The following is a 12,749-nucleotide window of genomic DNA, read 5'->3' on the forward strand; positions in this document are numbered from 1 at the left end:
CCATGGACAATGGCAGAATTTCCCTGCCCGTCAGAATTGGCAGCAGCGCCACCATCCGCTTTATCTTGCTTATTTCCTCCACGTATATCATTTAGGCCTGAATTTGAAGTGGGAACACTGCTGCTGGGCCCTCCAAGATTGGTATCGTTATGGGGAGGACTCACGCCATTGTTGGGTCCGACAGATCTGAGGGTCATTTGGCCTTGGCTGGCTTGTGGATGGGGTTGTTGGGGTTGATGCTGCTGTGGATCTTGCATTGGATGAGGGTTATTAAAGGGTGCCCTTGGGGGGAATATACCTGGTTGCTGAGCCATGGCTGCAGCCTGAGGATGCTGCATGTAAAACCCTCCTTGTTGCATTGCGGGATGGGGACTCATCTGCATTTTCCAACATATGAATAAGAAAAGATCCTACAATTCCATAACTAAACATGCTCCACAAGATACCTGTGTTGGCATTGCTGGTGTTTGTGGTTGGGCATCAGCAATTGCAGCCAAATACATCAAATTCTTTTGAAGTTGAGCCTGGTACCTAATCATCCAGAATCAGAAAGAACCAAAAGTATATGGCAGAAGTCTTTGGATAAACAAAATGATTCTTTAACCAACATTTTGGGGGGTTATATGAACTACTTCTAACAGCTAATTCCATAGAGGCCCCCAAAACCAATATGCTATGACCCACAACCATTGGTTTAACATCAACAGCACTAAAATCAAACTATAGAAGTTTTCTTGAATTGAATTTATTGCTATTATTTCCATGTTCAGACAAAGAAATATTAGGAAAAGTAAGAAAGGGCAAGCCAAAACAACTACTTCGTGTCAATTTCTTCTGACACCATATGAATGGGTTGTAACAGAATATATCTCTATTTGACATTTAATATACAAGCCATTGCTCCATAATATTTGTAGCCAATCTGTAGCAAAATTAGCACACGTGAGTAAGCATGGTACACATATACATGCATGTCTGTGTGTATATAATATAGAGAAAAGAGAGAACAACTTACTGCGCACATTCGGCAAGTTTGCCAAGATTTTGATTATCCAGAATTGCCAATATCAACTTCTTGTTCTCGTCGAGGTACTGCATCATGTGTTGACAGCAAGGTTGCATACAGAATGAGAATTATATTGCAAATCTGAAGATAAAAACTGCTAAAATATGATTAAAACTCTCGCTTAGTATGAAAGTCTTATGTAAACATTAAATTGTTTCATTTGAAAAACAAGCGCAACACATACAAGTACAAAGAATCATTTCAGAAATCGGAAACAAGTCAGATACCATCAGATCGAGTAACTTATTAGTATCCAAGTGATACATTAACTGAATTTGAGATACAGTAAGCATGACAAAGTCAAGCAAGTGCCATAACATCAAGAGCTAACAATGGTCGGAATAAGTTCATGTGGAGTGAGTTACTCAAGATCTATTCCAGATTCATTTGTCACCGTGTACCATTTTGTAAGGAGCTCAAGGCGGATGATATTAAGATGCCCTATTATGGTTCATTGTATACTTTCCTTTCACAGCCAACATTGATTGAGTGAGAACCTAAGAGCAAAGCATATATAAACAACGTTTTTAAGGAGAATTCTGAAGATGGGTCAATTGAGAAGTTAATATATACGACTTATATCATTAGGTATAATTCACCAGATACAGGAAATATAACCCAGTTACAACTAGATGTCAACAAGTAAGGTAGTCATTGAATAACTTAGATCACAATCGTGGTGAACTAGAAAAGAATCTAAATAATTGAACATCCACTCAAGTATGTCTGCATATTTAGCCCTTCGAACCACACTTTCCCTGTGTTAAGTCACATAGGCAACTAATATGGTATGTTTCAATCTATCTCTATCATAAGTGAGCAACCAACCAATTCCAGTGTCAAATTTATGTGAGGCCTTCACAACAACATGAATATGATATGTTGAGTTTCCAAAAAACAAACCTCACGCATTTGTATGCAGTTGCAACACTATGTATACACTGTCGGATAAGATAATAGCAGTATAGCTATCTGAGTTGAATCAGTGTAGAAAACATTCCCCTCGAAGGAGGGTACAGAATTGCATGATTATGTATTGCCAAATAATCGAACACTTAGTTAATGCCCATCAGGATACTTGAAAAAAATCCAATTTCTTCACCTAAAGCCAAATACAATGACCCCAAATTAAAAAAATGACTTTCCAAACTTGATAGAGCCCTGTAAATAGCAGAAAAAGAAATTAGGACATACCTTCTGAATCTGTTCGGTGGTAATGTTAGTAGGGGGAAATGACGGCATGACCGGAAACATTGGCCCTGGTTGCTGCATCTCTACTACTTTCCTGTTTAACTGAAAACTGGAACCTTCATTTATCATGTAAAACCACAAGTAATGATGTTTCCCAATCCCAAAATGAAAAAAATAAAACCCTAAGTCCACATGATCAACATCGAGAGAAATCAATCTGTATACCATTTAAACTAATGAAAAGAGGGAAAGCAAAAGTACCCATTTGAAGTAAATAGTCAGGGAAAAGAGAATGGAGAAGTTACCTCTTGTAAGAAGCGGGTTGGTAAATGATGAGTGTTTATTATAAGGAGAGAGACAGAGTTCTTAAAATACGGAAAATGTGTTGACGTGTCGCTAATTAGAAGAAAAAAAAACGAAACCGAGAAACAGATGAGAAGAAAGTCACAATTGTGATTTTAACCCAAAGGAACAGAAAAAAGAGTTACAGTGAGTGAGTTTTAATTATTGTTAGACATAAAAGAGTAAACAACAAACACAAGTGCAGTTCGAAATGCGGATGATCTTTTTCTTGTCGGATGTTGGAGTAAAGTCACATGTGCTCCCCCCCCATATCTCCATTTCTTACCACATTAATGCTGTTTTTATCTTTATAAAATGGGATAATACATTTACACCCCTTATCTATCGTCTATTTACACAAGTCACCTATATCTTTTCTGTATCTGCAAAAACTACCCACGACGGCCTTAACTTATAAGAAGATTCATCATAATCTTGGAATCACTAAGATTAACTTATATACTATACATTCGTCACCACAAATATTAACTGGGATAATTTTAAATTCTCTTTCTTTTATTTTGAAGAAAGTTTAATCTCAACTCATCCACTGAATTAATCAAAAGGATACTTAATGATAATAATAAATTCAAATCTTATAAATATGTTAGCTGTATTTCATTCAAATTTTAAGATAGCTGTTATGATAATAAATATGTGTGTATATATATATACATATTTATTAATAATTTCCCAAGTCCTCTCCCGGATTAAATTCTCACCATTTTGAAAATACAAAATATCCTTAAAACATTCTCAAATCTTCAGCATTAGCCCCTCTTCTGGTTGACACATATATTCACAAGAATCACAAACTCATAAGTCATAACATGGCTTTTCCTGCTACATAAATAAATTATCACAAAGTTGATGGCTTTCATGCATGGCCTAAGGTGAGACTATATATATATATATAGTATATAAGGTTAATCACACTTAGACCGCTGTAAAAATACAAAATTAATTTCCCCCCAAAAAAGTTTCAAAATTACACTTACATCCCCTTCGAAAATTCCGTTGAAGTTTGGACGGATAATGATAATGTCAGCAAAAAAAAAAAATTATAAACTTTTAATTTTACCCATCATTCACCATTCCACTTGTAATATATATACTTGTAAGGAGGTAAATATAATTTATATAAATTCAAAAGGGTATAACTGGAATGAAATATTATTCTCAAATTATAGACATTGGATAAAAAAAGTATCCATTTATGAATGGAAAAACAATGCAAAGAAAGCAATGAAATTCTTGGAGGAATCAGATATATAATGACCCAAATCACAAATACCCAAACAAAGACTGTAACCCAAATCTGATAATAATTCTTCTCAATCCACAAAAACCCAAATCATAAGACCACAAAAATTCAAATCATAACAAACAAACAAACAAATTATAACCCAAATCACATAAAACAATGTAGCAACTTTTCCAAATCACAAACAAATCAATCATAACCCATACAAAGCCTGTAATCCAAACAAAGCCGCCGCCGACAACAAACTAACCTTGCTTCAGGATGGGAGGGAGAGAGAGAGAGAGAGACGGGCTGAAGGACGGAGAGAGGCGGCGGGGTGGGCAGCGAGAGGCTGAAGTGGGGGCTGAGAGGGGCGGGGAGAGGCAGGCGGGGGGGGGGGGGGGGGGGGGGGGGGGGGGGGTGGGCGGGCGCTAGAGGCGTGGGAAGAAGGGGGGAAAGGGTGAAAAATTAGGGATTTGGGGAGGGAAGAGGGGTGGAAAAAAAAGCTGAGTGTAATATTTTGCTATGGTCTTCAGCATGCAGTCCAAAATCCCGTCGCAAATAAATAAAATATATAATTACTTTATACATAACTTTTTCAAATAAACTTACATAATGTTTAGATTTATTTTTTTGAGTGTTTTGTTGTATTTTATGAAGATAGAGAGAGAAAAATAAAAATAAATAAGTGTGTGTTAGAGATAGTATATATGTTTGGATTTGTTTTTTAATATAACTTAAAATAAGTATTGTATGTTTTGTGTTGTGATTTGGGAGACAAAAATTACTATTTATTGTCAAACCATGTCTTTTTTATATATTTTTATGTATATGTATGTATTTTTGCTAAAACAGTTTAAAACACCTAGATAAGGTGTTTCTGAATGATGACAAACATTGGGTATGTTTTGACTCATCTCGGAGATAACTTGAAAATGAAAATAAACATAGTGTAAGTGTTTCTGTTAATTTTTCAAATGATATTTGTGATAATATTTACGACGAAACTTTTTATTTTCATCCAAATATTTAGGACGGAATTTTTATTTTCTTACCAAAGCCCATAAAAATTGCAATCACAAATTACTTAAATATTAATTTTTTAAAATATATAAGAAAAATAAAAAGAATGAATTCGGCACCTAATTATGTAATATAGACTATTAAACTTGATTTAGGATTCAATTAAATGTTAGAGTGTTAAATACTTATTATTTTTTTCTTATATGTTTATTTATGATTAATGTGATAATTGAATGTTCATCCTTATAAATATGAATAAAAATAATTTTTTAAATTTAATATATGAATCTTTGTGAGGTGCAAAATACTATTAAGAAAAATAAAATTTATCTTATGTTAATATCGTAAGCTTCATACTTTTGTACCTTTATATATAAGGGAAAAAAAATCCAATAAACCATGTAAGACCAAAATTCAAAGCCCACATGCAAAAGGTTATTGTTCACACTTTATTGATTATTACGAATTTGATGAAATTTGTTATAATTATAAATATTTTATTATTATTAAAAATTTATTAAAATATAAATACATAAAATAACCATTCTTCCAACTTGAATAGTGAAGAGAGTTGTGGGTGTTGAAACTCAGTTTTGTTATGTAGATATAAGTACTAATGAGATGGTGTTTGGTGAAATTATTAAGGCTAGGAACATAGGCTAAAGGTTTGTTGATGGGCTATTTAGGGTAATTGGATTGGGCTACTTCCACCCTAAACAATTGCTGGATCCACCCAGTACGATTTTAGTTCCACATCCACGTGCGATGCATAGTGACTTGGTCCCAACCTCAATGGGTTGGTCCATAGATTTGAAGTCTGAAGCTGTCAGCCCAGAGAGAAAAAGTTGTTTGTTGCCTTAAAGACCATTTTAACCTCAATTCCGTTCAATTACTCCAAAGCTTGTATTGTATCATTATTCTATTTGAACTTCCGGAAAATATTGACAAAGTAAAAAGTTTTTTAAATAATTGATCAAATGGGTTTTGTACCTCACAGGGGTAGATTCGTCATATGGGACTTCTGCTCTGGCATTATAAATGCTAGTACTAAAGCCAAGTCTTATATTTCAAATGCTCTTCTGCTTCTAGGGTTTTCCATTCTCTTCTATTTCTCCACTCTTCCAGGAGCCCAATTCAAAAATGAGGTAATATTTTTTCTCCTAAATTTCAGTTTAACCGTGTTAAAAATTCTTCTAGCGTATCCTTTTTTCTTTGTTTTTCAAATAGAATCTGATTACGGTTTTTCCAACTTTTGGATTTTTTTTAAACAGTAATTGCCTCATATACTTGTATATAGGCTGTTGAACTTTGTCTCAATTTTCAAATTTCGAAGCATGTTTAATTACTGATTTTTCGCCTTTTCGTCAGGATTCTGTTGTTCTTTTTCTTGATTCTAAGAACAGACTGGATGAAAGTAAATCTATGATGACAGTTCATTCCTTGGAGAATTTGAATTTCTTATATTATTGAGTGAAGTTTTCATGATAATGGTCCCGCCCTGCTAATAAGTTTTCCTAATTTACGTCATAAAATGAGGTTTGTTCAACTTTTACTGTTGCTTCATTTGCCTTTGATTGTTGGATAAACATGCTTATATATGCTTCAGAATATTTGGAGATTTAAGTATTAGAGGAATATTTCTGCTCGAAGTAGTTTATGTTAATTAGCTTCAGATTCTGTAATTTATGTTCTGTTATCTGGTTTCTTGTGCAAATATGAGAATTAGGTTGCTTATGGACTAGTTGTAGTTTGTGTTTTTTTGTTTTAAATGGCGCCCTTGATTTTTGGAATTGGCTTTTGAACTCTTCAAAATCCTATCTGTACTCTAGTGACTTAACCAATTTGCATGTTCTTTTGCTCAAATCACCATTTCATACTGAAAAGTTTTAGAGAGTCAATAATTAGTGGATATTCATTTATCATACTGCATCCTTAGTTTTATGCTTTATTATTGAATCCTCAATTTTCTACATTTACCATGATTGTGCGAATAGATTAATCTTATTCTTATTATAACATTGAGGGTTGGGCTATTATCTAAAACATTTTCTACTCTATAGTCGACACCCTGAGGTGAAGTGGGCTGAGAGAGAGGACAAGGTATATCTTACCGTGCTACTGTCGGATGCTAAAAATCCTAAGGTCAAGGTAGACCCGGATGGCACATTCACATTTTCGGCCACTGCTGGGACAGACAACAATCTCTATGAGCTCAAGCTAGATCTTCTTGATAAAGTAAATGTAGAGGTGAGATGTTCTTGTCACCTTTGTTTCAATTCTGCACTGAGTGATCGTGAGAGGTCTGTGGATGGCTGCCTGTTTTTCCATTGTTAAAATTATCTTTGAAGTAAGTAGTCATACTATATTAGTTCTGATTATCCTTTTTTATTTCCAGACTCTTCCTCACGGAGAACAATTAATACCTTGCCCTACCATCAGGACTTTTATGAGTCAGAAACATCTCGTAAATCAGCAAAATTTTCACTGACGTATACATTAAAAGAATCCTTTAAACAGTACTCTTTAGGAACTTTAGTCAAGTTATAGCAGGATGATTGGAAGTTCTTTTGTTTGGCCCAAGAGCTTTGATTGAATAGTATGGACTTGTTGCTTGCGTGGAAAAATAGGATGTATTTGTTTTATGTGGATGTGGCTTTTTCAATGTTTCTAGTTTATTTATGCTGGTTTTGCCTCAAGTTTTTCCTTCTTGTTTCTAGTTCTTGCTTTTACTCAACTAACATTTTCCAGGAGTCCAAAATAAACATAGGCGTGCGGAATATATTCTGTGTTTTGGAGAAAGCAGAACAGCAGTGGTGGAAGAAATTACTGCGCGGAAATGCAAAGGCACCACATTATGTGAAAGTAGACTGGGATAAATGGGTGGATGAAGATGATGATACTGGTACGTATATTATTTTGCTTAGATGCTTTGTGGAATTTTGGCAATGTTGTTAGAAAAGATAAACTTACTCTGAGTTCCTCTCTGTCTGCTCAGGAGGAGGACCTGGTGACCTTGATTTGGGTGGAATGGATTTCTCCGTAAGTTTTCTGTTTCTGGGAATGTAAGATCTGGTCAACTATAGCAAGTTATTCTAATGGTACTCCAATTTGACATGTCCTACAGAAATTTGGTGACATGGGTGGCCTTGGAGATGATGCTATGGGGGATGATTTTGAGGATAGCGATGATGAAGGTACTGATTGAGTTTGTTTGCTTTATTTGATTGGATATGTTAACCATTTGAACAGGATGCTGGTGGTTATTCTTTTCGAGATGGGCCCCTGTGCTCATGGTGCATCAACTGGACTACTTATGTTATTTTATCTGCAATCTGAGTTACAATGAGCGGTCCTTAGAAGTGAGATATACTTGGTTTGTCTTTGTATATTAAAAAATTAATCACAGACATCTCCTCATTCCTTTACAGAGGTCAAGAAGCCAGAAGAGAAGGGTGGTGATGGTAAGCCACAGGGAGATGCTGCCGAGGGCAAAGCAGAACCATCGTCAAGTTCGTGAGCATGAGTAGTTCAGTGGGTTATGCTATTGGCTGGAGGTTCCTACTTCAGCAATTATTTAGGAAAGCATGCTTTCTTTGAAGAACGAAACATTGTTATTTGTACTCTATGGAGAAAAATATTTCTTTCCAATTTCTGGTGTAATTTTAGTTAAGTTAGAGTATGAGATTTCGAAATGGACGGCATTATCAGCATATTTTCAAGTACTCGGTACCCCTTTATTTCCACTTCTCTTACAAGCATAATATTTCGTATCAAATGGGATAGTGGACGACATAGTAAGGCAGGTATTTTATGTGGGTGTTTGTTGGACAGTTGCATCCTAGTCATGTATATCTCATATGTCCTTGCATAACGTTGACAAATTGTCCTTACTAGCAATCTCATATAGGACGCTTTATAGCATTATGTATCTTAAGATAAATGAAATCCAAACAAAAGTTGATGTTGAAACAAATTATGTCATATAAGAATTACACAATGATGCGTCAAATCATTTCATGTCAGAAATTGAAAACTACGACATTCTTAATTATAAAGTTTGAACAAAACTGTCGCCACTTCATTATTTAATTGACGAATTAAAAGTGTCAAAAATCTGGTAAGTTGGTATTTTTCTGTTGGTGACGTGCGGTGATGGCCCCCAATTGGTCGCCTTACGGTCCCCCACGCTCGAGGCATCTTATAAGAACTCGCCCCCTCCAAAAACCCTAACTCTTAACACAAAACCACACGAGTAAAAGACGGGAAACGATGGAGAACGCAGAAGAGATGGAAGTAGAAGAAGAACAATCAACTACCAGTTCGACAGCCTTCAAGCGATTCGGCCTCAAGAACTCAATCCAAACAAATTTCGGCGATGATTACGTTTTCCAAATCGCTCCCAAGTATATTTCTCGCTTCAATTTTTGTCTTCTTCTGTGTGTTGTTTTTCTGGATTATGTTGCGGTAATGGAAGGAATTACGTGTAATTGAAACGGTCAGGGACGATTGGACGTCCATGGCGGTGTCGCTTTCGACGAACGCGGTGAAGTTGTACTCGCCGCTGACGGGGCAGTACCTAGGGGAATGCAAGGGTCATTCTTCAACAATCAATCAAATATCCTTCTCAGGACCATCCTCTCCGCATGTGCTGTACTCCTGCTCGTCTGATTGTACCTTCAGAGCGTGGGATTCGAGGTCTTTCCAACAGGTTGTTACTTTCGCTTTTCTAATATGCAAAGCATGTGTGTTTTCCTAATTTTGTTGATTTTCAATTTTTGGTCGGAATGGAAACGGTTCATGCGTCTATTAATTAGATTGCTCGACATTCGTTGCTTGCCTTATTTTTTCCTTCGGATTCACAGTGGAAACTGGTTAACTTAAAAAAAAAAAAAAAGAAGGTGTACTATACAAACTATTATCAAATACTAGTATGAGTTTGCGAGTTTCAATGTCAAACTTATTAAAAGATCCAAATAGTCTAGCCGAACGTAATTAGAGGTTTTCAGCCAACAGAGGTTTTGGGCTGAGGTTGCAACCATATGGCATGCAATGCAGGTATCTTGCATAAATGCTGGTTCATCACAGGAGGTCTTCAGCTTCTCGTTTGGTGGTGCAGGTGATAATCTTCTTGCTGCAGGATGCAAGTCTCAGGTATTATTATTTAAGCTTTGAATCATATTCACCATAAACAGAGTTATATTATAATTTATATCAATTGATGATTATTCAGCAACGATTCTTATTCTTTTCCGTGCTGCTATCTTGGAAGCGAATCTTTAGAATACAGTGTAAACTCACTTGTGCTTAGCATAGTGGACACAATATCCTGCTCTTATTGATCTTAAAAATCTGGATATGATTTCCTGTGCTGTTATTGTAATGCCCAACCTTGGGGCCTGTATGAATTAGATAGTGCTTGGATACGGTATACATATCCATATATACATATATATATATATCCGTCTGTGTGTGTGTGTTATTATAACTTCACAAATGTGCTAATTAATTCATAGTTTCTGCATTATTTATAAATGTGCTCTAGAGTATGTTTCAGCTGTTGTAGGATACCCAATTTACTACTTTAATGGCATAGTTGCCAGTTCAGAAAGTTGTACTGTTTGCTGTGTATTTTCTGTAAGGTGCGCTAGTGAAATTAATATTCCTCGCTATTCATTGCGTGGCTGTATACAGATACTTTTCTGGGATTGGAGGACGATGAAGCAGGTGGCATGCTTGGAGGAATCTCACATGGAGGATGTTACTCAGGTGATCAGATACCTTTTGGTTTCTTGACTAGGTAGATAGTGGTTGGCAATGAGAACACTAATATTTGACTTTCCCAACTTCACATAACTTGGAAAACCAGCAATATGGCTTTCAGTAATAGGGGGAGACTGGCTTATTCTGGCTTGATAAGATGAACTTAGCAGAAAGCCTCTATGTATACATTTTTCCGGTTGAGTGCATAGAGTTATCATGCAAGTTTCTTACTCAAAAAGTTAACCATTCTAGATTCTGCTAGTTTTGATGTAGGAGAAGATCATGTTCTGAATTTCACCTTTTTAATATTTAAATTTTCTTTAACTGAAAGAAATAAATTGGATAAAATTGTAAGAGAAAAGGCTGCCATGTAAGATGTACAACAAGTCATTGGTTGGTTTGTAAATACTATGCAGTTTATTCTATATGCATCCTAAGTAGGAAAATTATGATTTCTAGGCTTGAATATTTTGTTAAGTTGGTGTCTCTAGGAAGCGCAATGTCAAAGTTTTTGAGGCATGATTTGGTTGAGTTTCTCACTTGAGGACAAATTTCTGTAGGTTCACTTCATTCCTGGTCATCAAGGCAAGCTTGTGTCGGCTTCTGTTGATGGATTAATGTGTCTTTTCGATACCAATGGAGATATAAATGATGATGATCACTTGGTATCAGTAAGTGGGATTATCCTCTCCGGTTTTGATTATCTTCTTGCACCTGACTGCTTGTGTATGTGTTCTGTATTTGAGTTTTTGAAGTCCTACAAATTTTTAATGATAACTGCCTTTTTTTTTCCTTCTCTCTGTTCCTCTTTTCTGGATGGTTGTATTTGGTACTAGATTTTGTGCATTGAATAGCTTTGCATGAAATGACACTTCCGAGCTAAGGGGGTAACATGTTGAATTTCTATGGGGTAATCTCTGTTACTTGGTTTTGTTACTTATTTTCTGTTTGAAAGAAATATTCTATGGTTATCTTTGTTCGCTGTGGTTTCCTTTTTTTCTTTCTTTTTTCTTAATGGGTAAATGGTTGTTGACATTTTTGTACTGATAATCTTCATGTGCACTACACAAGGTGTTCAGTTTTTCGGTGAGACAAATCAGAAATTGTGGTGCCTAACACATATTGAAACCTTGAGGTATGGCTCCACAATTTTTTACCTTGTCTTGTAATATGTCACAAAGCAACCTTCATGTTGAGTCAAAGGATATTGATTGCATAAGTTTTCACATTAGCTTTATGCCTACTTTATTTGCTCCTCTTCAGTGTTTGGGATTGGAATGACTCGAGAACAGAAGCCAACTTTGAGGATGCTCGTACATTGGCCTCTGAAAGTTGGACATTGGATCATGTACGGTAATTTTACTTTTTTTCTGGAATGTTCTTTCAGAAGATACTAGAACCGCACCAACATTGTTAAACTTGTGATTGATTTCTTCTTTGGCTTTTGGGATCTTACTGTTAAAACACTGACATGATTCATTTGAAGTCTTGTGTGAATACTGTAATCAAGTAGTATTACTATTATTTTGCCATCAGTGTTGTGGCCTTCTTATATCTTAATAACACGTAATTGTTGTGTAATTGGTGACAGGTTGACTATTTTGTTGATTGTCATTATTCGGCTGAGGAGGATCACCTATGGGTCATTGGAGGCACAAATGCTGGCACGATTGGTTACTTCCCTGTAAAGTATGCCAGTATAAAGACGATTGGGTCACCGGAGGCTATTTTTCAAGGTGGTCATACAGGAATCGTGAGGACTGTGTTGCCCATGTGCAGCATACCTGGTAGAACATCAAAGAGTCGTGGCATTTTTGGATGGACTGGTGGTGAAGATGGTCGCTTATGTTGCTGGTTGTCGGATGACTCAACAGATGCAAACCGTTCTTGGGTATCAAGTACATTGGTTGAAAAATCTCCAAAAGCTCGAAGGAAAAGTCGCCATAGTCCTTACTAGAACCCCATCTCCCTCCACTTTTTCTCATTTCTCTCCTTTTTTAGATGTACCATGTTGTAATATTTATTAATTTGTCCCAAATTTACGAAGCACTTGCACGCCCAACAATGTATCTGGAAACAGAGTTTTGTTCTATAGGAGAGTGTTTTACACTAAAGCGTCAGGAC

The 12,749-nt window shown here is 35.9% G+C and overlaps 3 protein-coding genes across 3 annotated transcripts in view; 2 read left to right on the top strand and 1 right to left on the bottom strand.

The window, feature by feature from the left end:
- The window catches only part of LOC105163138 (GRF1-interacting factor 3), a gene marked incomplete in the record, with an annotated part of 4,473 nt that extends 229 nt beyond the window's left edge, over positions 1 to 4,244 (bottom strand). The window contains 5 exon segments of the mRNA XM_020695073.1: positions 1 to 377; positions 447 to 531; positions 1,016 to 1,092; positions 2,261 to 2,373; positions 4,114 to 4,244. Of these exon segments, the coding sequence (XP_020550732.1) occupies positions 1 to 377; positions 447 to 531; positions 1,016 to 1,092; positions 2,261 to 2,338 (617 nt within the window).
- On the top strand, positions 5,882 to 8,608 carry LOC105163139 (uncharacterized protein Os08g0359500). Its single transcript, XM_011081376.2, has 6 exons — positions 5,882 to 6,010; positions 6,926 to 7,112; positions 7,614 to 7,767; positions 7,861 to 7,904; positions 7,990 to 8,059; positions 8,294 to 8,608. Exons 1-6 carry the CDS (start codon positions 6,006 to 6,008, stop codon positions 8,380 to 8,382), a joined length of 549 nt encoding a protein of 182 aa, XP_011079678.1. The 5' UTR covers positions 5,882 to 6,005; the 3' UTR covers positions 8,383 to 8,608.
- On the top strand, positions 9,027 to 12,739 carry LOC105163140 (WD repeat-containing protein 89 homolog). Its single transcript, XM_011081377.2, has 8 exons — positions 9,027 to 9,268; positions 9,366 to 9,573; positions 9,921 to 10,016; positions 10,557 to 10,631; positions 11,186 to 11,318; positions 11,697 to 11,760; positions 11,889 to 11,973; positions 12,217 to 12,739. The coding sequence occupies exons 1-8, from the start codon at positions 9,135 to 9,137 to the stop codon at positions 12,580 to 12,582; spliced, it is 1,161 nt and encodes a 386-aa protein (XP_011079679.1). The 5' UTR covers positions 9,027 to 9,134; the 3' UTR covers positions 12,583 to 12,739.

The sequence above is a fragment of the Sesamum indicum genome, linkage group LG6 (assembly GCF_000512975.1).
Source record: "Sesamum indicum cultivar Zhongzhi No. 13 linkage group LG6, S_indicum_v1.0, whole genome shotgun sequence".
Classification (NCBI taxonomy): domain Eukaryota; kingdom Viridiplantae; phylum Streptophyta; class Magnoliopsida; order Lamiales; family Pedaliaceae; genus Sesamum; species Sesamum indicum.

Bases quoted from the DNA above. Each gene is read 5' to 3' on its own strand.
- LOC105163139 (XM_011081376.2), top strand. The intron at 7,768-7,860 runs GTACGTATATTA...CTGTCTGCTCAG, and splicing joins GGATGAAGATGATGATACTG to GAGGAGGACCTGGTGACCTT. The intron at 8,060-8,293 runs GTACTGATTGAG...ATTCCTTTACAG, and splicing joins TGAGGATAGCGATGATGAAG to AGGTCAAGAAGCCAGAAGAG.
- LOC105163140 (XM_011081377.2), top strand. From the start codon at position 9,135: ATGGAGAACGCAGAAGAGATGGAAGTAGAAGAAGAACAATCAACTACC. The intron at 11,319-11,696 runs GTTTTGATTATC...GCACTACACAAG, and splicing joins AAGTGGGATTATCCTCTCCG to GTGTTCAGTTTTTCGGTGAG. The intron at 11,761-11,888 runs GTATGGCTCCAC...GCTCCTCTTCAG, and splicing joins ACACATATTGAAACCTTGAG to TGTTTGGGATTGGAATGACT.